Source organism: Pelophylax lessonae (genome assembly GCF_965119305.1).
Source record: "Pelophylax lessonae genome assembly, chromosome: 2".
Taxonomy (NCBI): Eukaryota; Metazoa; Chordata; class Amphibia; order Anura; family Ranidae; genus Pelophylax; species Pelophylax lessonae.
In genome coordinates, this window is record NC_138769.1 from 621,535,818 (window position 1) to 621,559,067 (window position 23,250).

Below are 23,250 nucleotides of genomic sequence, written 5' to 3' on the forward strand. Positions count from 1 at the left end.
CCTCGGCTCAGTTTCTTCCGTGGCTCCAGCAAAGAATCAAGGGCTAGGATCTTCAAATCATTCTGGTGGCTGTAAACACCCCTTGGGGGCTTCCTGTCAGAGAAGGCCAGTTAATCCAAGGGCTGATCTACCATCCTACTTTACAGTCGCTGGTTTTAAATGGCTTAGCTAATGAAAGCCAGGTTCTGAGGGATAGAGGTTTGTCTGGATCAGTGATCCCTACTATGGTGAAGGCAAGGAAGTTGTCTTCCAGCAAGATATACCATCGTACGTGGGAAGCATACATTTCTTGGTGTGAGTCGATTGGCTCTCATCCTTGATCCCTTTTCTATGGCTCGGATCATAGCCTTTCTTAAACGAGGCGTTGAGCAGAAGTTAGCCTTGAGTAACAAAGCGCCAGGTGTGTGCCTTAGCAATTTCTTTCAGTGACCCCTACCTTACCTAGGTTTGACATGGCACCATGAGATTTAAATTGAGTGCTTTTGATTCTCCAGAAACCTCTATTTGAGAATATTCTGGAGATTCCCTTGCCTATGTTGTCCCAGAAGGTGGCGTTCTTGGTGGCTATTACCTCAGCCCGCAGAGTATCGGAATTGGCAGCATTATCCTGTCGCAGTCCCCATTTATCCATAGAGATAAAGTGGTTCTTCGCCCCTGTCCATCATTCCTGCCCAAAGTTGTCTCTGACTTCCATTTGAATAAGGACATTGTGTTACTTTCCTTGTGTCCCAAGCCGGCTTATCCTAAGAAATTTGCGTTTCATACCTTGGATGTGGTTCAGGCAATTCGGGTGCATCAGGCAGCTATGGAGTCCCTTCCAAGTTCTGACTTGCTTTTTGTGGTTACAGACGGACCAAGGAAAGGGTTGGCTGCTTCTTTGGCTACCATCTCCAGATGGCTCAGACAGATGGTAACTCAGGCCTATTCTATTACAGTTCAGGTTCCTCCTTTGCCTGTCACGGCACATTCTACTCGAGCGCTCAGTACTTCTCTGGCCTTCCGTCATCAAGCATCAATATCTCAAGTTTGCAAGGTGGCCACTTGGTCGTCGGTGCATACTTTCACCAAATTCTACAAAGTAGATACTTTGGCATCTGCGGATGCTTCTTTTGGCCACAAGGTTTTGCAGGCTGCTGTTTAAGAGGGGCTGTTCCCTCTTGAGGGTTGTTTTTCCTTTAAATTTTTATATATATATATATATATATATATATATATATATATATATATATATATATATATATATATATACACATATACACACACACACACATATATATATATATATATATACACACACACATATATACACACACACACATACATATACACACACATTTATTTTTTACAATAAGGGTTGCCTTCTGTATTCCTGTATTCTGACAATATTTTTTTTCACAAAGTGCTACTAGCAGCTTATGAATGGGAACTTGGGTAAGAGTGCAGAAGATTGCTCGTTTATTATCCATCTTCAGATTTGAAGTTAGTATCCCATCTTTAAAAAACACTTCTAGGCATTTTAAGTAACAAAAAAATACAATATAAGCATAAGAGGTTTAATGTAAATACTATGAAAAGTAACCCATTTGGCTTCTACAAAGCAGGGGGGGAGGGGGGGGGGTTATAAATGTCTTCACACAAGGTTTACACAAATTTAAAAAAGTATGAATCTTGGGTGAAGACCATTTTAATTTAAACATTTTATTTATTGTATAAAATAACTTACGTTGAACACTCTCAAACATGACAGAAAAAAGAAAGTCCCGTGGAGTCATGTAAGACTCTCCATCATACTCCAGTGAAGCAAACTGCAAGAAACGTAACTTCCGGAGTGACTGCCTTTCTTGCACCTCATCTGCAACTTCTTCTTTCTGAAACAAAAAAAAATTAAAAAATTTAGAGCAACCAGCAAAGACAAAGGAAAATACTCTTACATAAATGCATAGATTACCCACACACATACACACACACACACACACACACACATTTTTTTAAAACCATTGGAAGTTGCAAAAGCTTTAGGCTCCTTAAACATGGGGCAGACCTATTTTGACAGACTCTGCTTGTTTAGCGGGGATTGCTTCTCTGATCCCTGCTGAGCAGGCAGATGACAGGTCCGTCTCCGCTCTCCTCTATGGGGAGATCAGATGAAAATGGACAGCCTGTCAATTTTCATCCGATCCAAGTCGCTGGACGGATGGCAAACGTATCGCCATACGTCTGTTTTCAGAGGATCTTGTCGAATTGGATGCCAGGCAGGTGTCAGCAGACACATGTCTGCTGATATCTGCCTCCCCATAAAGGACAATGGGTGGCCCGATCGGGTCCGCCTGAAAAATGGACAGGTGGACCGGATCGATCCAAACGTGTGAAAGGGGCCTTAAGCAGTCTTCTAAAAATCAAGATTTCTTATATGTTACTGGGGTAGCCTCCATACCTGCCTATTATATATAAGTGCATTGTTGCTATCCTTACAGATTACAGTAGGTTCACACTTAAGAGATGTGGTGTAATTTCCACATACAGTGCTGAGCATAAATGAATATACTCCTTTTGAAAAGTAAGATTTTAATCAATATCTCAATGAACACAAGAACAATTTCCAAAATTTTGACAAAACTGAGTTATAGAACATTTGTTTAGCCCATTACACGAAAGTAAGGTTAATAATATACAGTGAGGAAAATAATTATTTGATCCCCTGCAGATTTTGTAAGTTTGCCCACTTACAAAGAAGGGAAGGATTTATAATTTTTAACATAGGTGTCCAGAAATCCAGAAAAAAACACATTAAAACAAATGGTAGAAATAGAGTTGCAGTCCAATGAGTAAAAAAAAGTATTTGATCCCCTACCAACCAGCAAAACAATCTGGCTCCCACAGACTGGTTACAGTATGCGCTCATGTGGTACACAGGTTAGTCCTGTCAATTTAGGAAGGTACTCCTAACGACAACTCGTTATGTGTATAAAAGATCCCTGTACACAGAATCTCTTTCTTCCATTCAAACCTCATTATTACAGGAAAGACCATAGAGCTGTCAAAGGACATCAGGGACAAGAGTGTAGACCTGCACAAGGCTGGAATGGGCAACAAGACCATCAACAAAAAGCTTGGCGAGAAGTAGACAACTGTTGGAGTGTTTATTCGCAAATAGAAGAAATGCAAAATAACCATGGTCTGGAGCTCGATGCAAGATTTTTCCTCATGGGGTAAGGATGATCATAGGAAAAGTGAGAGATCAGCCCAGAACTACATGGGAGGAGTTTGTGAATGATCTCAAGGCAGTTGGGACCACAGTCGCCAAACAAACTATTGGTAACACAATATACCGCCATGGATTGAAATCCTGCAGCGCCTGCAAGGTCCCCTTCTCAAGAAGGCACATGTACAGGTCCGTCTGAAGTTTGAAATTATTTAGCGAAGGATTAGGAGAAAGTGCTGTGGTCAGATGAGACCAAAAATTAAGCTCTTTGGCATTAACTCAACTCGCCGTGTTTGGAGGAAGAAAATTGCTGACTTTGACCCCAAGAACACCATCCCAACAGTCAAGCAAGGAGGTGGAAATATGCTTTGGTGGTGTTTGCTTTGGGGCTGTTTCTCTCCTAAAGGTACAGGCCAACTCTGCCGCATTGAGGGGTAAATGGACGGGGGCATGTATTGTAAAATCTTGGATGAGAACCTTCTTCCCTCAGCCAGAACACTGAAGATGGTTCTTCCAGGATGCCAATGACCCAAAACATACCATCAAGGCAACGAAGGATGGCTTAGGAAGAACATTAAGGTCATGGAGCGGCCTAGCCAGTCTCTAGACCTTAATCCTATCGAAAATTTATGGAGGGAGCTGAAACTTCCAGTTGCCAAGCTACAGCCAGGGACTCTTAAGGATTTAGAGAAGATCTTTAAAGAAGAGTGGACCAAAATCCCTCCTGAGATGTGTGCAAACCTGGTAACCAGCTACAAGATTATCTCTGTGCTTGCCAACAAGGGTTTCTCCACCAAGTACTAAGTCATGGTTGGCTTAGGGATCAAATCCTTATTTTACTCACTGAACTGCAACTCAAATTAAAACATTTGTATATTTTTCTTTTTTGATTTTTGGTTAATTTTCTGTCTATCATTTAAAAAACACCTGTGATAATTATAGACTTCACACATTTTTTTGTAAGTGGGCAAACTTACAAAATATGCAGGGGATCAAATTAATTTATTTTCCCCACTGTAACCTTTATTACAAAATCTTCAGTTTTACTCAAATAAGTTAAAGGGATTGTAAAGTCAGAATGTTTTTTTTTTTTTATCTTAATGCATTCTTTGCATTAAGATAAAAAGCCTTCTGTATGCAGCAGCCCCCCTTTAGCCCCCCTAATACTTACCTGAGGTCCCTCTTTGTCCAGCCACTGGCTCCCACTGTTGTCAAAGTCATCTAGCCAATGGGGAGAGAGAGAGAAGGCGAGGCCGGATCGGGGCTCCATGTCTGAATGGACACAGGGAGCTGTGACTTGGCTCAGGTGCCCCCCCATAGCAAGCTGCTTGCTGTGGGGGCACTTAACAGGAGGGAGGGGCCAGGTTTATAGAAGAGGAACTCGAGAAGAGGAGGATCCAGGCTGCTCTGTGCCAATCTATTGCAACAGAGCTGTAAGTAGAACATGTTTGTCATTTTTTGTAGGAAAAAAATGAGACTTTACAATCAATTAAGTGCAAAAATGAACACAACCCACAACAAAAACTACTGCATCTAGTATTTTGTATGACCTCCATGATTTGTAAGGGCTGTGCCAAGTCTTCTAAGCATGGAATGAACAAGTTGGCGACATATTGCAACATCTATCCTTTTCTATTCTTCAAGAACAATTTCTTTTAGAGCATGGATGCTGGATGGAGAGTAATGCTCAACTTGTCTCTTCAGAATTCCCCAAAGATGTTTGGCTGGGTTCAGATCAGGAGACATACTTGGCCACAGAATCACTTTCACTCTGTTCTTGAGAAATGCAACAGTGGACTTGGATGTGTGTTTTGGATCATTGTCATGTTGGAAAAGTGTCCTATGACCAAGGGCACGGAGTAATGGTAGCAGTACATCTGTGAATTCATGATACCATCAATGAAATGCAGCTCCCCGACACCAGCAGCACTCACGCAGCCCCACAGAGGGACACTGCTACCACCATGTTTCATTGTAGCCACCATGCATTTTTCTTTTTACCTTTGTGACGCTATAGTTTTGAAGTCATCAGTTCCAAAAACATTTATTTTGGTCTCATCACTCCACAGTACAGAGTCCCAGTAGTCATCATCTTTTTCAGCATGGGCTTGTGTCATGGGAAACAATCACACCAATTTGGCTTTCTACTTCTTTAGCTAAGTGCAGTGAAATTGCATGGCGATTTTCTCCTGTCAAGGTGTTCACTTCTGTGGATGGCCTGGATGTCTCTGTGAGATGGTTCCATCTTTATTCAATTTTTGGATTACTTTTGTTACAGTATTCTGACTAAGTAAAGCTTTGCTGATCTTCTTGTAGCCTTCACCATTCTAGTGTAAAGAAAATATTTTTTTCTCAGGCATTGTGACATATATCTGTTCCAGGTGGTGCCATTGCTGACAACATGAAAAGGGAAGGGGTTTTCTTTATTAAGTAACATCCTTTTATTATCATCAACTGTCTCCTGGACACCTGTTTAATGAATAATTAGACTTGCCTGTAATTGAATTCTTGTAAATTAGGGTTTTGTCCAAATTTAGCTTTGCTCCTAAGACTTTCATTGGGGTGTATACATTTTTGCAACATAGTCTTGAATGAATTTCTTAGGAAAAATACTTTGTGTGTGCAAATTAACAAATCTTGGTTGCAATCAATGGCCCGCATTTGTAGGAGTATTTTGTAGCATAGTGTCCCATAAAAAATGTTGATTCTGAAAGGAAAGCGAAGATTTTCTGACAAATCTGTTGGGGTATACTTGTTCATGCTGATCACTGTATATATGCATTTCTTATACTGAAGATGTTGTGGATACCACATTTATTGTAAAATGTGTATCTATTTGCACACATTTAATTAAAGAATATATACCTGCTTTACTTCTGCTAGCTAGGAGACGTCTGATGCAAAGCTCACAGCTCAAGTTCCCAAATTTCATCAATAAGCCACACTTACAAACGTAACTTGCCAGGCCCCTGACTAATGAAAGCACCCAAACCGGCTAAAAAGGTGATCTCCTTAGGCAGGCAGAACTTATGGCCTTACATTGGGACACTGGGAATGTATAGACCTTAAAGTTAAAAACAAAAGCATTCATATTTTTAAATGCTTACTGGGTCATAAAGGTCATGATCCTATTCTATCTTAAAGAGGTTTTAAACCCATAACAAGTCTGATTGGCCGGGTGCCGCGGTGACGTCACTCCCGCGCACACGCGCGGGAGCAGACGGTCACGGCACGGGGCTCTGAAGGAACGGCACCAGCGGCCGTTCCTTCAGAGCGCATGCGCCAGTGATGTCACTGGCTGCATGTAAGGTAAATATCTCCTAAACGGTACATGTTTAGGAGATATTTACAGTACCTATAGGTAAGCCTTATCCTAGGCTTATCCTACATAAAAAACAAATATTGAGCAGCTGGGAGCATGCAAACCTACAAAAAACAAAACAAGTGCAGGTCAATACAGAACCATAGGAACCGCATAGTGTGTGGCTCGAATGCAAGAGAGCTAATATCAGATTAAGGTGATGCCCCAAAGAAAATAGAATTCCTCAATGAAAGAAGTATCATCTAGCCAGCATTTCCAGACTTTTCAGAACTTATTGGGGCAACCCCTATTAAGGTAAATATCCCAGTATAAATGTACATTTTGAGATCACAAGTCACATACAAAATCGGACAGTAGGAGGAAAATATTTTATTTCAACACAGTGATAGCCTTCCTGGTGTAAAATAAAGAGACTGAGGAGTGTCCTCTCTGCCATGGTGGGAACCAAGTCTTCCACAAAACCCAACAGGCAGATCCTGGGCGACAGGATATTAGAGATTTGGGCCACAACGTTGACGTTAATGCTGATAGCAACCCAGTAATGGTAGATTGCTGGGCAGACCCAAAATTTATTAAAGAAGTCACCGGTAATTTGGGAACATTGCCAGCCGGCCAAGGAGTATTGTTCAGCCTGTGAAGCGGTAAAATATGAACAATGCAGGATTTTCAATTGCATAGGTTTGTCTCTGGCAGACACTGGGTGTTGGAAAGGTAGGTCTCATATGTCCAACCAGTCCTTCTCGTCCAGATCAGAAACATCCACCTGCCACTTTTGTCTCAGGTTAGATCATTCTGGAATGGCAGCCATGAAGAGGTGCTGGTGATAGACAGAGGCTGGAGTCTGAATATTAGTGGCTTGAAGCAATAGTTCAAGATCTGAGCAGGTAAGATCCAAGTGGCGCTGAATAAATTGGCTACTAAAGAAACGTGGAGATATCCAAAATAGTAATAAGAGGGTATATTGTATTTGAAGCAGAGGGTACCAGAGGGAAGCAAATAGAGGCCCCCCCACTATATGCACCAAAAGGTTTTGATGTTAGAATCAATGGAAAAATGTAATGATTTGTGCAAATTGACTTGTAGGCTGTTGACCCGGGAAAAATCATTCAGGACCTAAAAAGCCCTTTGTAGAGCGCGACCTGTGTCATTCAGGAGACACAAAACATCCAGGAAATCATGGAGGCCCACACTGTGGGTTCCATGGCTAAGATGAAAAGCATTGGAAAGAGGGTAGGCCCCGCCTGGTATCTTGGTAAAGATGAAAAGTAGCCGAAGGAAGGCCACCAAGACGTACAGAAGCCATTGGACTGCTTTATACAGTTTTTAACTAATCTATGAACTGGAGCTAAAAGCCCATTCACCTGAGCTGTTCCCACAAATGCGGCCACCCCACTGCATCAAAAGCATTCTCGATGTTTAGAGTGACTACCGTTCTAGAGCCTAGATTCTGATTTTGAACATGAATATTGGATAATAACCTGTGTATGTTTATGTCGGTAGATTGATGGGGCATGAAACTCATTTAGCCCTGGTTTATTAATGTAATTAAGTCTAAAGTTAAGAATTTTGGTCAAGATCTTCAAATTGCAATTAAGAAGCGCTTTCAGCCCGTAGGAAGCATAGAGTGAAGGGCCTTCAGGAAAACTTATATAATCTTGATTAAATTTTTCCTAATAAAAGGAGGTATGATTCAAAGCATATCAATTTGAATAAATGCATGAAATACAGGATTTAACTTAAAACTGACAAGACAAAAAAAAAAAAAAAAAATCTTGCTTTTCTCACGGCATTGCCTTTAATTCTTCCTAGGTTCTCACACTGACCTCCATTAAATACCAATGCAGCTAAACTTATACAAATGTAGACACTGGAGTTCTAGATCAAACAGATGAAGCAGATCTTGTTTCCATTTTCATAGATGCTGAAAGACAAGCAAGTTTTGCACCATATCTTGTCTGAAGTAGTGTAACTTCATATGGTTAGAATACCCATCACCAAACGACTTCACCTGCTTTAAACGGACCAATTTATCTTACTTTATCAGCGTCTTCTCTCAGCATAAAAGATCAGTCTTCCTTCTCTATACCCTCCAGAACAAAAAACAGAAAATCACAACATGTCCTCAAAAAGACCCCCAAAACTCATCTTGTCTAACTCTTGTTGCTATGTCATTCTTGAAATCAATGATGACAAATTTTCTTTTAGAAAGCACTGTTCTTCAGATGTAAGCAAATTTAAGTTATAGATAAAAACCCCAAAGGAAAATTGGCAGACTACAAAAGGCAAGTATTTTACTAAATAGACCCTGATGCTATTTTTTTTTTTTTTATTATAATCTTTATTTTAAAATAGTTTCAAACACACACATGAAAGAGCAGTAGAAAAAAGGTACAAGAAAAATCGTGTCACATAAAACATTTGTCCGTCTAAGACATATGGCCTGTAGGCAAATCATCAGTAAAAATAAATAAAACATATTACCAAGACAGAGCACTGAAAACAAATAACCAAGGGCAATGGCCCTGTTCAGTATAAACAGTAGAGCCACACTGTGCAGTGCTCAAACCGGCCATCTTGGCCCTCCAAGTATTAGGCCTAGCCAAGGTGTAGAAGAGGGTGAAAATAGGAGAAGTTGGGGGGGGGGAATGCCAACCAAGGGGGAAGAGAAAAAGAAAAGGGGGGGGACAGGGAAGAGAAGGACTGCTGATATTGGGAAACTATGGTATAATGGTGGATTTTCTGCGCTAATCAATTAAAATAATTAGTATACAAAGCAATTACAAAATTCAGCTGCTGCACAAAGGAATCCTAGAAAAACCAAAATGAATTAAAATCAAAAAATGTGCTGCGCTACAAAACAGTGAATGTGAAATCACCAAAAAAAAGGAAATTCAAACTTGTGTTTGCAGTGGAAAAAACTGAAAATAATCAGTGATCCATAATATCTTTAAATATAAAAAATCATCTGTGCATATGATGAAAATTATACAATAATCACTTGTAACGAAAAAATATTCAGTGCAAAATACAAGAGGCGATTATAAAGACAAGAGGATATTTTAAATCCCAATTAAATCCCAATAAAGTCCATTGTAATAGAACACAGAGGTGGTTTCAAGAAGATAAGCCATAAGATCCCAGAAAGTGCATCCACACGACTCCTTATGAGGATAGGGAAGACACCGGTGTGCAAATCACCAAAAAAAATCCAAATGGCTGCTTACCAGAGGGAGTTGGTCTCTCAAACTAATGAGTGGACCAAAATAAGCTTGTGTGTAATACCAAGAGTGGCCACAGGATGTCTCCTTATAGGCTCAATAGCGATATCCACATAACAGGGAAAAGAGTATAAAGCAGGGACATAGCGTAACTCCGTATTAAAATCGTTTATTTATATTAAAAAGCGGATAAAAACACTCACATTTTAGTTGAAATGTCAAGGCATATAGCAGTTGAAAGATACCACGCTAGGAGCGAACGAACATCTCCCACGGTGTCAGTGTCTATTGTAGCCTGCTGTTGGGGGCGTGGTCACGTCTGACTCACCCGACCGGTTTCGTCATACGCTTAACGTTATCAGGGGTGTCTTTATAATCTCCTCTTGTATTTTGCACTGAATGTTTTTTCGTTACACGTGATTATTGTATAATTTTCATTATATGCACAGATGATTTTTTATATTTAAAGATATTATGGATCACTGATTATTTTCAGTTTTTTCCACTGCAAACACAAGTTTGAATTTCTTTTTTTTTTGGTGATTTCACATTCACTGTTTTGTAGCGCAGCACATTTTTTGATTTTAATTCATTGGGAAACTATGTGTGAAGGAGAATGTCAAAAGGAGCTGGTAAGGTGTCTATGGAGGTGTCAAAGAAGAGTTCTCATCGCACCATTGAGCATTACCGTGTGCAAGGGTGGGAGATGGTATCTTCACCTAACCCTATGGCTGAGTAATGCATTCAAATTGCCCATTTCACGTAAAATTTATCATAGCGGGCCCTGCACCTGGCCATCCACTCCTCCGCCGCCATAACACCATTCACCAACTTAATCCATGCAGCACGGTCGGGTACCGCCGCCTGCTTCCAACAGATCGGGACCAGACGGCGGGCCGCGTTTAGGAGGTGAGGCAGCATGCTTTTCTTACATCTGCTAAGAGGAATGGACGGCACATGAAGCAGGAAGTGTCTCGGGTCAACCCAGGATGTCCCTGATGCTATTTTTTAAGAGCTCAGTTCGCTAACAGAGGAGTTAATTTGATTATTTCATCCCATGATAACTTTTTCCTACAAATGTTTAAATTACAAACTAAAACATCACTTAGATGTGATATCAGCAATATTCCCCATGAATTGAGTTTAACGACAACATTAATAAAAATACCAAATGGGTTAGGGTTTATTACAATATTTGAGCTGGCTTCATTGGGAGATATAAATTGTTCCTTTTTTAAAACGTTCTTTTTAAAAGTGTCATTTTCTGACTTGGTTCTACAGAAGCAGAGATAAAGATATAACTAATGTTACATGTCTTTTTGGTTTTACACTACTTGTGCACCTGACAAATGAAATCTAGCTAAGAAAGCAGTATGGTGGTCTTATTCTTATTCGCTACAGCAACCTAGTTTTAAGATTGTGAAGAACAAACAAGTAAAACTTACATAGTTGGCAAGGTTGAATAAAGACACCAGTCCATCCAGTTCAACCTCTACTTTGTGTGCGTGCACGTGTGTGAGTTTATGTCACTAGAAATTCCTATTAAGGATGCACAGATCCGATATTATAGCTGGATCGGGGGATCAGTAACATTGACCGATCCACTGGCCGATCCAGTTTTTGCTTAGTAACGGCTCAGCCATCCCTTGGTGCAGTAGTAGTATGGCATGGGAGCTGCTACTTCCTGTATAGTCCCGGCTCACAGACGGAGTGATATCAGATGCACTCCGCCTGTGAATGGAGGAGCCGTACACATGAAGCAGCGGCTTTGCTCTGTACTGCTTAATAAACAATATCGCTGTGCCAAGTTTAAATAAATGTACATAAATATTGCTGTGCCAAGCAAACCAATGATAATGTGCATAAACTGGATAAAAATTAATACATTAATATAAAAGCAAATGAATGTTAATATAAAGTGCAAAAGTGCAACAAAAGTCCCAGTGTTTGGTGATCAGGTGAATAATAAATTCCAAAAGTTCAAAATTAAGTAATAAAAGAAAGCAGCTCACCTCAAAACAAACCAAGGAGTCATACACGCACAAATATCGTTCAGATCGACAATCTGATATAGTTCAGATCGACAATCTGTGCGTGTATGACTCCTTGGAGTCTTTGTTTTGAGGTGAGCTGCTAAATTAACACTGTCACTGGGAGCAGTGTGAAGTGTGGAGCACTGGCACTTTAATTATTAAATACAGATGAAGATCTAAAGAGTCTTTATTTGGATTGATTTCTTTGATTACTTAATTTTGAACTTTTGGAATTTATTATTCACCTGATCACCAAACACTGGGACTTTTGTTGCACTTCTTTTGCACTTTATATTAGCATTTATCTGCTTTTATATTAATGTATTCATTTTTATCCAGTTTATGCACATTATCATTGCTTTGCTTGGCACAGCAATATTTATGTACATTTATTGATTTTTTTCACTTGGCGCAGCAATATTGTTTATTAATTAGTCACTGTCTTTTGTGTTTAGCACTGATTGTTTGCAGCCTTGTGTGCACCATTTTATATGGTTTTTTGAATTGTTTTTGAATTTTATTGTTTGCGCTGATTATTACTATTTTTATTTTGCTCTGTACTGCAGCCGCTTGCTTTGTGTGTAGCTCCGGATCGGTTCGGGTATCGGTATTTGCGATTTCACAACGCCAGATATCGGTATTGGGTCCAAAAAAGTTGGATCGGTGCATCCCTAATTCCTATATCCCTCTATGTTGTGATCGTTACGGTGCCCATCTAATTATTTTTTTTTAAACTATCAACGCTCCCTGCTACCACTGCTTGTGGAAGGAAATTCCACATCCTTACTGTTCTGAAAGTAAGAAACCCTCACAGAAACTTAGATTTGAACAACAATAATCATCATGTTTGTATATTTATATAAATATATACATACAGTATATATACTTTGTATAGTATGTATGTATGTATATACAAAAAAAAACAAAAAAAAAAACCAACATCGGGAAAAACAGACAGGCGGCTGGTTGTACAAAAGTTGATCCTACTTGAAGTTAAATCAGCTGTACAATCAGCCTCTTATACATGGATTTAAATTCTTTGCTGAAATGGCAGAATTTCAAACCATGTGTGGCCGGCCTTAATTACCAAGCACAAAGTGGAAAGATTACAACACAGTTTGTAAATGTTAAAATTTACTGTAGCTGTAGGGAGAGTGAAAGGAGCTCTTTTTTATTGAAGGAGTGGGAGACTTGGGCTTTTTCTTGTCATGTAGAATCTTCCTTTCCCTAGTAGCTTCCTTAAAGAATTTATTAAGAGATTCCCCCAAAAAGTCATTCACCATCAAAAGACGTGTATGTTGTACCATGTTTCCATGAAAATAAGACCTCTCTCTGTTTTTTATGATGGCTGCAATATAAACCCCTACCCTGAAAATAAGCCCTAGTTAAAATCCTTGTAAAATCATGTAATATGCGTTGTAAAAGTATTCTTTAATATCCAGTGTTTGTCTTTATGTAACAGGATTGTAGAAAATACCTTATTTACAGCACTCATGTGACCCGCTGGAGCTCTCCTCCTGGCTGACTTCAACGGCACCCCCCTGCAGTGCTTGCAGCAGGTCTGCCATCAGCGGGGATCCGGCATCTCCCTCGGCAGTGCTTGGAGCAGGAAAGAAGAGCTCCGGCGGGTCATGTGAGCGCCCAGCGGTGCCGTAAAAAAGGTATTTTCTATAACGTTACATAAAGACACACACTGGACATTATATAATCCATTTACAGAGCGGATTAAATGATTTTACAAGGACTTTAACTAGAGTTTATTTTTGAGATTACAGAGATCCTGACTCCTGAGCTGACAGGGAGGGAGAGGGGGAGAGAAGACAGGGGACAAAAGACATCCCCCCGAAAATAAGCCCCAATGCATTTTTTGTGCTTAAAATTAATATAAGACCCAGGCTTATTTTCGGGGAAACACGGTAGAAGCCATTTCTTACAAGCAGGTTAAGCAGATTAAGCTTTTAGCCACAAAATCCAGAGCATATGCACAGAGGAGAGAGACATTCTACAGACTCAAATCACACACTCAGGGTTAAGCCAGTCCTCAAAGTGCACCTTCAATCTGTGCATGTATAGGTATTTTTTTTTTTTTATTTAGCCAGGCTCTTAGTGCCCATAGGAAATTGTATTGTCTTTGGAAATTCGGTGCTATTAGCCAAAGACTAGTGCATATTAGCATGTCCAAAGTACAAAGCAGTTGGCGTAAAGCAAAGGCTTGTAAAGTTGTAAAAAGCAGGGAAGGGAAAAACCTCTGCAGTCTCTGCCTAAAATTAGGGTTCTCAATTCTTTCTGCTAAAATATTCTCAAGGAAAAGGTGGCTTCTCCTGAATAGTATTTAGAATAGAGGACTTGTAGTGTTACCAGCCTCTAGGAAGTGAAGGTTCTAGAAGTCTCGAGAGTTTTCCAAATAATTCAGACAGTGGCAGAGAAATCTGCTTTTGTCAGAAAGGTAGCATGTTGTATGCCTGGAAGAACTGAGTGGTGGTTAGAGTTTTCTGCAGGCTGTCTGCAGAATGCATGCTTTTTGACCATTTTGTCCCAGCTCTCTTGCACCTGTGATCCACCATTGCTAAGTTAAGGTATCCCCAGTGGGGTACTCTTGGTTATGGAGAGTGGAATGAATGTGGTTGTGTGTGTCCGGATATGAAAGCAGCTATAGCCACTGACGGTTTCTGTGGCTGCCTCTCTGTAGAAGATGGCATCAGGTGTGCAGCAACATACTGTGTGCATTCTCAGCGAAAAAGGCAGATAGAAAGAGGTCATGCAGGAGGTGTGATGCAGTGCCCTCATCCTACTGAGACTAATTCTGAACAGGGGGAGAATAAAACACCAAGTTAAAAATGTTCCCACTGAGATTAAATGGCAGATGTTATCACAATATAGGGAATAACACCCAAATCCTCTGCCTGTAGAACCGCAAAATGTGCCATGCACCATGGATTGTGTTAAAAGCCAGGAACCAGTGTAAATACACAGGGGCAACCCTGTCTTTCCTTATCTATGATGCTGGACCTATTGAAAGTTCAGGCTTTGCCAAAACCTCTAATACTACACAGGATTTACTATATGCCAAGATGAGCACCTAAAACAGGATCCAGTGCCTGAAGCAAACATTACAGGCTGGTCCCACACAGTGGAGACCCACCAAGTACAGTCCCCAAGGTACACATCAAGGATAACCAATCCAGAAAACGGATAGAAAGCCCAGGGTAGTAAGCAGTTAGATTTTGATAGATATATCTGAGAAAAAAAATATTTTCAAAAAAGGGAAAAGTTCTTAAGAGAACAACAGGTCCATCACATAAGGACACTAGCAAAAAAGCTGGAGACTCACAGAGTGGGTGGGGTTATATGGTGTGCTCTACATGAAGTCTTAACAAGTTTTGTTTTTTTGTCCGATCACCTCAAGGTAGCAACATAAAACTTGTGGTCTAAAAATACTAATCCTGTGTAATGGACTGTACGGTTAAGATTTGAATATAACCAAGTTGCATAGCCAGCCCCATTCATATACCAGGTTTAAAAGCAACATGGTACTGGTTTAGATCTGAAAATCTGCTTGCCACTACTAATTTTTCTAACAAATGTCTACTTACCCTATCACTTCCTGCTATATTTCAAAGAGTTATGGTTTACTAATAAGTTAAACTTCAGGAAACCTGCTAAATACACAGATGAATTACAGTAAATATAGGGGAGCGGTCTTGCATATCAAGGAATTTCTATTTCTTTCCATCTAGTCCTGAAGTTTTTATACAGCCAACTCAAATTACACAAGCAGTTGGGTGACACCACTAAACGCTAATAAATGTGGTGGCATTCTTTCTCCAGCCCCAACTTGTTGACCACGTAGTTAAAGAGGAACCATTGATGAATGACGTAATCTCTCTGCTTACTTCTATTAGCATGCTCCTTGTCAAAGCATTTGCATGCAGTATACCTCATTGTCTCCCAGTGCTATCCCTTCGATAATAATAATATCAAAACGGCGGATACTAGGTTCTTCAAGTATTTGCATTTTAAAAAAATGTACAGATTTAATAAAAAATTCAGAGTTGCATTATCTTGTGTCTTTAATATAAGCTAGGTGTATCAGCTTTAATTCCACATAACGTATTCAATAGCAATAAGCAAGAACTGAATAACAGCTTTTTAAACTGCATTAGCATAAATGAATTTTCCTGTAGCTCTCCTTTAGGTTCACTGTTAAGATGAACTATATCTAATATCCATGCAGGTTGACTATAAAAGCGGTGAAAGCAGATATGAAGAAGACCATGCACTTGTACAATAACTGCTACCTAACTGTAAAACTATGTGAAAAATGTCTTTGATGTCAGACAAATGTAAATATAATAAAGACATTAAGACATACAATCAAACCAGAGAGATAAAAACTACCCTTCTGACAGGATAAGTTATCGGTGTTAACACTGTAAAAAGTATTTCTTTAGGGGAATACTAAACCCAGAATCCGGAGATCAGATCAAGATCAACTGCAGTAATTATTTACATATTAAAAGAAAATGACATCTTTATTTACTGAACATTTTTCTAGAGAACATGTCTAGTAACATAAGAATTGCCAACTTTTTTTCTTTTAAATCACTCATAATGAGTCATTGAATGCATTTAAGATATGATGTCTTCTAAAAAGGAGAAACATTTACTCATAGTCCACATTTCAAAAGATAAATAATTGCCAGAATATTCTATTAGAAGTCAGAAAGAAAGGAGATCAGGCCTCAGGGTGTGTATACCCTAAACAGATAAATCAACATTTGTCATGTTTGCTGCATTTGATGTTCATTCACTCCCCTACCCTTAAGTTTGACAATATTTCGGCGCTTCTTTAATTATTATTTTGCTACAAACTCTATCTGCCATAGAAAAATGCTACAGCTGTCAGTCCCACAAAACAGAGGCAGCTAATTGAGATGAAGGGTTTGTATCTTGTGGCGTGAGAAGCACACCTGTCTTTATGTATGCAAACTGAAGTGCAGACCTGTAGAGTGGCATCCAATGTGTACCCATCAGTGCTGTATAGGTGGCAAGTCCTTACCTAAAGCCACATCCCACTATACCACTGTTAGGTGTGAGATGGACATGGCTAATTATTTATACAATAGAAATATTTGATAAAAAACATTTGTTTTTGCATACATAATTTGTAAGATTGTATTATTTAAAAAAATGAGGGTAGCAATAACTCCATTATTAGAAGGACAGAGAGGGCAATCTGTCAAAAAGACTGTTTGTGGTTTACCAGTTGCTCCGGTTCAGTACATCACGGATCTGGTGGACAGATTATTGGGTGGGGCAGGGGAGGATCCAGCTGTCATGGTACACATGGGTTTCAATTACACATTTGGAGGGAGATGGAGAGTCCTAAAAAGGCTTTTAGGGAGCTAAATTAAGGAGTAGGACATCCAAGGTAGTATTCTCTGAAATACTACCAGTACATCGAGCCACGCCAGAGAGGCAGCAGGAGATTAGGGAAGTTAATAAGTGGCTGAGGAGCTGGTGTAGCAAGGAGGGGTTCGGGTTACTGGAGAACTGGGCCGAACTGTCAGTTGGCTACCGGCTCTTTAGTAGGGATGGACTGCACCTAAATGGGAAGGGTACAGCAGTACTGGGAGAGAAGATGGGAGAAAAGTTAGAGAGGCTTTTAAACTAGGTGATTGGGGGGGGGGGGGGGTCGAGATGTCTTCACAAAAGAATTGGGGGGGGGGATACAGTGACCTAGACTGTATTGTTAAAGCTAACACGTCACAGGAAGCACCTTCATGGTTAACAGAAGACAGACTCCAAACTAGACTTGAAAAACTTAACATAAATAAGTCATCAGGCCCTGATGGCTTACACCCGAGGGTCCTTAAAGAACTCAGCCAGATGATAGCCAGACCATTGTTCCTAATTTTTATGGATAGTCTACTGACGGGAATGGTACCAGTTGAAAAAAGCCAACATAGTACCAATATCTAAAAAAAGTGCTGAGATATATCCCCGGGAAATACAGGACGGTTAGCCTAACATCAATAGTCTGTAAAATACTGGAGGGGATGGTAAGGGACTATATAGAAGACTTTAGTAGTGAAAATGGTATCATCAGTAGTAATCAGCATGGATTCATGAAAGATTGATCTTGCCAGACCAATCGAATAACCTTCTTTGAAGAAGTGAGCAGCCACCTAGATAAAGGAAAGCCTGTGGATGTGGTGTATCTGGATTTTGCAAAGGCATTTGATACAGTTTGCCACAAACCCTTACTGTACAAATTAAGGTACGTAGGTATGGACCATAGGGTGAGTACCTGGATTAAAAGCTGGCTTCAGGGGTGAGTCCAAAAGAGGGGTTGTAAATGGTAAGTACTCAGTATGGTCTGGTGTGGAAAGCGGAGTCCCCCAAAGATCTGTCCTGGGACCAATCCTATTTAATTTAGTCATAAACGACTCAGAGGAGCTCAATCTCCGTATTTGCGGACGATAATAATTTAAGCAGGGCAATAACTTCTACACAGGATGTGGAAACCTTACAAGAAGACCTGAACAAAATAATAGGGTAGGCATCTACATGGCAAATGAGGTTTAATGTTGAAAAATTTAAGGTAATGCATTTGTGAAATACGAACGCAAGTTACTCATTAGGGGGAGAGGCTTTGGGGGAATCTAAGATGGAAAAGGACCTGGGGGTCCTAGTAGACGACAAGCTCAGCAATGGCATGCAATGTCAAGCTGCTGCAAGCAAAGCCAACAGAATACTGGCACTTATTAAAAAGGGGACTCACTCCAGAGATAAATTAATTCTCCCACACCTTGAGTTCTGGGCACCGGTCCTCAGGAAGGATGTGCTGGAACTGGAGAGAGTCCAGAAAAGGGCAACAAAGCTAATAAAAGGTACTGAAGGATCTCAGCTATAAGGAAAGACTACAAGCATTGAACTTATTCTCTCTGGAGAAGAGACGCTTAAAGGGGATAAGATATCAATGTACAAATACCGTATTGGCGACTCTAGCATAGGGAACAAACTATTCAGTGAAAGAAAATATAAAAGGACTCGCGGCCATTCGCTAAAATTAGAAGAAAAGCGGTTTAACCCTAAACTTTGTAAAGGGTTCTATACCGTCAGAGCGGTAAGGATGTGGAATTCTCTTCCACAAGCAGTGGTGTCAGCGGGGAGCATCTATAGTTTCAAAAAACTATTAGATGGGCACCTTAACGACCGCAACATACAGGAATATTCAACGTACTATTGACAAACACTTATACACACACTTATCACAGGTTGAACTGCATGGACCAAGGTCTTTTTTCAACCTCACTATGTAATAAAGCTGGATTTAAACAGAAGCGCTTTCTTCACTTTCGAAGACCAGCAAAAGATTTTACACACAGTAAGGCTGAACGAACACAGGTACATTTTAACTGCTCAATAAAAATTGCCATCGATCAGGCACCTCCAATTAGAACACAGGCCAGGCAATGGAAGCAAGCTCATGAGTGATTTAGTTGTCTAATCACAGTAGTCAAATAAGCCCAAAACAGTCCCTATTTATTACAGATACTTGTATTGCACCGTCAATTGAAGCATCACTTTACATATACACTATATTGTCAAAAGTATTGGGACGCCTGCCTTTACACACACACACACACACACACACACACACACACACACACACACACAAGAACATTAATGGCATCCCAGTCTTCGTCCGTAGGGTTTAATAATGAGTTGGCCCTCCCTTTGCAGGTAGAAAAGCTTCAACTCTTCTGAGAAGGCTGTCCACAAGGTTTAGTAGTGCGTCTATGGGAAGGTTTGACCATTCTTCCACAAGTGCATTTGTGAGGTCAGGCACTGATGTGGATGAGAAGACCTGGCTCGCAATCTCCACTCTAATTCACTCCCAAGGTGTTCTATCAGGTTAAGATCAGGACTCTGTGCAGGCTAGTCAAGTTCCTTTACCCCAAACTCGATTATCCCTGTCTTTATGTATCTTGCTTCCTCGGCAGGAGGAGGGGGCTAGAAGCAGAGAAGAGGGACCCGAAAAGAAGATCTGGGCTGCCTTGTGCAAAACCACTGCACAGAGCAGGTAGGTATAACATGTTTGTTATTAAAAAAAAAAAAAAGACTTTACATTACTTTAAAATGGCAAGTCCAAGCAAAAAATGGATTTTTGTAAGATCTTACCGTAAAATCCTTTTCTTTTAAGCTCATTGACAGACGTAGTCTTCTTGATTCTCAAGAGCTGGGTTATGTTGTCTCCGCAGGAGTAGGACTAGGCAGAAAGACAAAACGTTCTGGCTCCACCTTAGGGGCAGTCCCTGAGGGTATATCCTCCCTCTCTCTGCTACAGGGAATCAGTTCTGTTCTAAAGCAGTAACAGAGAATTTAACCCAACCCAACTCAATGATAGAGGGGCGGGTACTACGTCTGTCAATGAGCTTAAGAGAAAAGGATTTTACGGTAAGATCTTACAAAAATCCATTTTTCTCTATCGCTCATTGACAGACGTAGTCTTCTTGATTCTCAAGAGCTGGGACATCCAGAAGCAGTGCCACAAATGAGGGGTGGGATTGACAAAAATCAAATCCAATCTAGAAGGCCCAACCGGTGCCAAACTAGAAGTTTTAAAGGCTCATTATAAACAAAGAATGAGACTAAAAGAAAAATTTCCAACGGAAAAAACCCTCGAGGTAGACCACTGGTCTCCTCAAATTGCGGCCTGCAAAACCTTGCGGCCAAACGAGGCATCAGACGATGCCATTACATCAACTTTATAATGTTTTGTAAAGGTATGCACCGACGACCAGGTAGCCGCCTTGCACACCTGGACCACTGACGCCTGATGGCGAAAGGCCCATGACGCACTAAGCGCCCGAGTGGAGTGCGCCTTAACAGGGAACGGGGGCTCCCGACCCTTAATAGAATAAGCCTGTACTACCGTCTGTCTGATCCATCTGGAAATGGTCGCGGCAGATGCAGGCAACCCCTTTTTGGGTCCATCCGGGATCACAAAAAGTGAATCCGTCTTGCGAAACGAGTCTGTCGTTTTCAAGTATACCCTGATCGCCCGGACCACATCCAAGGAGTGTAAAGCAAACTCCCGAGGATGACTGGGCTTAGGACACAGGGAGGGTAACACAATTTCTTCATTCAGATGAAATTCTGAAACTACTTTTGGTAGGAAGGATGGATTCGGACGAAGAACCACCTTATCTCTATGAACCACCAGATATGGTGAACGACAAGATAATGCGGCCAGTTCTGACACCCTGCGTGTAGAAGTAATAGCCACCAAGAAGGCCACCTTCTGGGACAACGTAGGAAGAGGAATCTCCCTAATATCTTCAAAGGGAGGTTTCTGAAGAACCGACAACACTAAATTAAGATCCCAGGGTGGTAGCGGCGCGTGCACTGGCGGAGCCAGATGTCGCACCCCCTGGATGAAATTCCGCACCAAGGAATGAGTAGCCAAAGGCTTTTGAAAGAAGATAGCTAATGCTGAGACCTGACCCTTGATAGTACTCAAGGCCAGTTTCTGCTCAACCCCTTGTTGCAGAAAAGCTAATATTCGACTAATCGAATAAGACCGAGGACGGAACCCCAAAGGTTCACACCATGCAATGTAGGACTTCCATGTGCGATGATAAATCTTTCTGGAAGTCGCTTTCCTTGCTTCAACTAGAGTAGGAATAACTGAAGCTGACAAACCTTTGTCCTTCAGCACCTGGGTCTCAATAGCCAGGCCGTTAAAGCCAGCGATCGTAAAGCAGGATGGAAGATCGGTCCCTGAGACAGTAGGTCCTCCCTGAGAGGAAGTCTCCACGGGACGTCCGCCACCAGTCTGACCACGTCGGCGTACCAAGCTCGACGAGGCCAGTCCGGAGCTACCAGAATTACTGGAATTCCTTCCTCCTCTATCCTGCGAAGAAGTCTTGGCAGTAACGCGAGAGGAGGGAAGGCATACATTAGCTGGTATTGCCCCCACGGGGCGATCAGTGCGTCTGCGGTCTCTGCTAGAGGATCGCGGGAGCGAGCCACGAATCTCTGAACTTTCCTGTTGAATCGTGATGCCAACAGATCCACATCCGGGGTGCCCCACCGTAGGCACAACTGGTGGAAAACGTCTGGATGGAGAGACCATTCCCCCTGATCCAGAGTCTGACGGCTGAGATAATCTGCCTGCCAATTTTCCACCCCCGGAATGAACACCGCAGAGATCGCTGGAACAAATCGTTCCGCCCAGCGAAGAATGCAAGCCACTTCTTTGGCCGCTCGGGCACTCTTGGTGCCCCCCTGGTGATTGACATAAGCCACGGCCGTGGCATTGTCCGACTGGATCCGAACCGGGCTGCCCTGGAGCTGCTCGGTCCAGTGAATCAGACAAAGTCTGATCGCTCTCAGTTCCAATACATTTATCGGTAACCTGGATTCTTCCGGGGACCAAAGTCCCTGGACAGATAACTGACCGAGAATTCCTCCCCATCCGGATAGGCTGGCATCCGTGGTCACTATCGTCCAATATATTGGCAGAAATGACTTTCCCTGGCTGAGCATCGGAGACCGAAGCCACCAGACCAGAGACTCTCTGGTCTGTTTGCTCAATCGGATCTGATTGTCCAGGGATTCCGGATTCCGATTCCATCTGAGAAGAATCTCTTGCTGAAGAATTCGGGTATGGGACTGGGCAAATGGGACTGCTTCGAAGGAAGCCACCATCAACCCCAGAACCCTCATGCACGTCCGAAGGGAAGATCAGTTGTTGGACAGTAACAACTGGACTGCTGATTGAATCTTTCGGAGGTTCCCTACCGGAAGGAAAACTCTTGTCCTGACTGTGTCTAGAATTAGACCCAGATATTCGAGCCTCTGGGTAGGAACCAGAAATGACTTTTGCTGGTTCACCAGCCACCCGAATTCCTGTAAAGAAATCATAGTAATTTCTATGTTTTTAGCAAGGTCTGAGGAGACTCTGCATGAAGCAGAAGATCGTCTAGGTAACCAAGAATCGATATGCCTCTTTGGCGCAGAAGTGCCAACATTGGGGCCAACACCTTCGTGAAGACCCGCGGAGCCGTGGCGAGCCCGAAAGGTAACGCCACAAACTGATAGTGGTTCTCTTCTACGGAAAAGCGTAGAAACCGCTGATGTCCTGCGAAAATGGGAATGTGAAGATATGCGTCCTTGATGTCTATGGACGCTAGGACATCCCCTGGATGCAGGAAGGCTGCTACTGTGCGAATGGGCTCCATTCTGAATCTTCTTATGTTGACAAAAGAATTGAGTGCCCTTAAGTCCAGAATTGGACGCACTTTGCCCTCTTTCCTGGGTATTGTAAATAGGTTTGAATAAAACCCTTGAAACCGTTCTGTCCAAGGAACGTGGACTACCACTCCTTGTTGTAGTAAATCTGTGACTGCTCTCCGCAGATCTTCTAAACGATCCGGGGATAGTCGGATATTGGAAGGGAAGAAT

At 41.5% G+C, this 23,250-nt stretch overlaps 1 protein-coding gene across 1 annotated transcript in view; it reads right to left on the reverse strand.

The window, feature by feature from the left end:
- Nucleotides 1–23,250, reverse strand: part of LOC309548218 (calcium uptake protein 2, mitochondrial-like) — a gene marked incomplete at its 3' end in the record, with an annotated part of 354,686 nt that overhangs the window by 117,650 nt on the left and 213,786 nt on the right. The window contains exon 2 of the mRNA XM_082248172.1: nucleotides 1,724–1,868. Coding sequence (XP_082104298.1) covers nucleotides 1,724–1,868 — 145 coding nt within the window. The remainder of the gene's footprint in view (nucleotides 1–1,723; nucleotides 1,869–23,250) is intronic.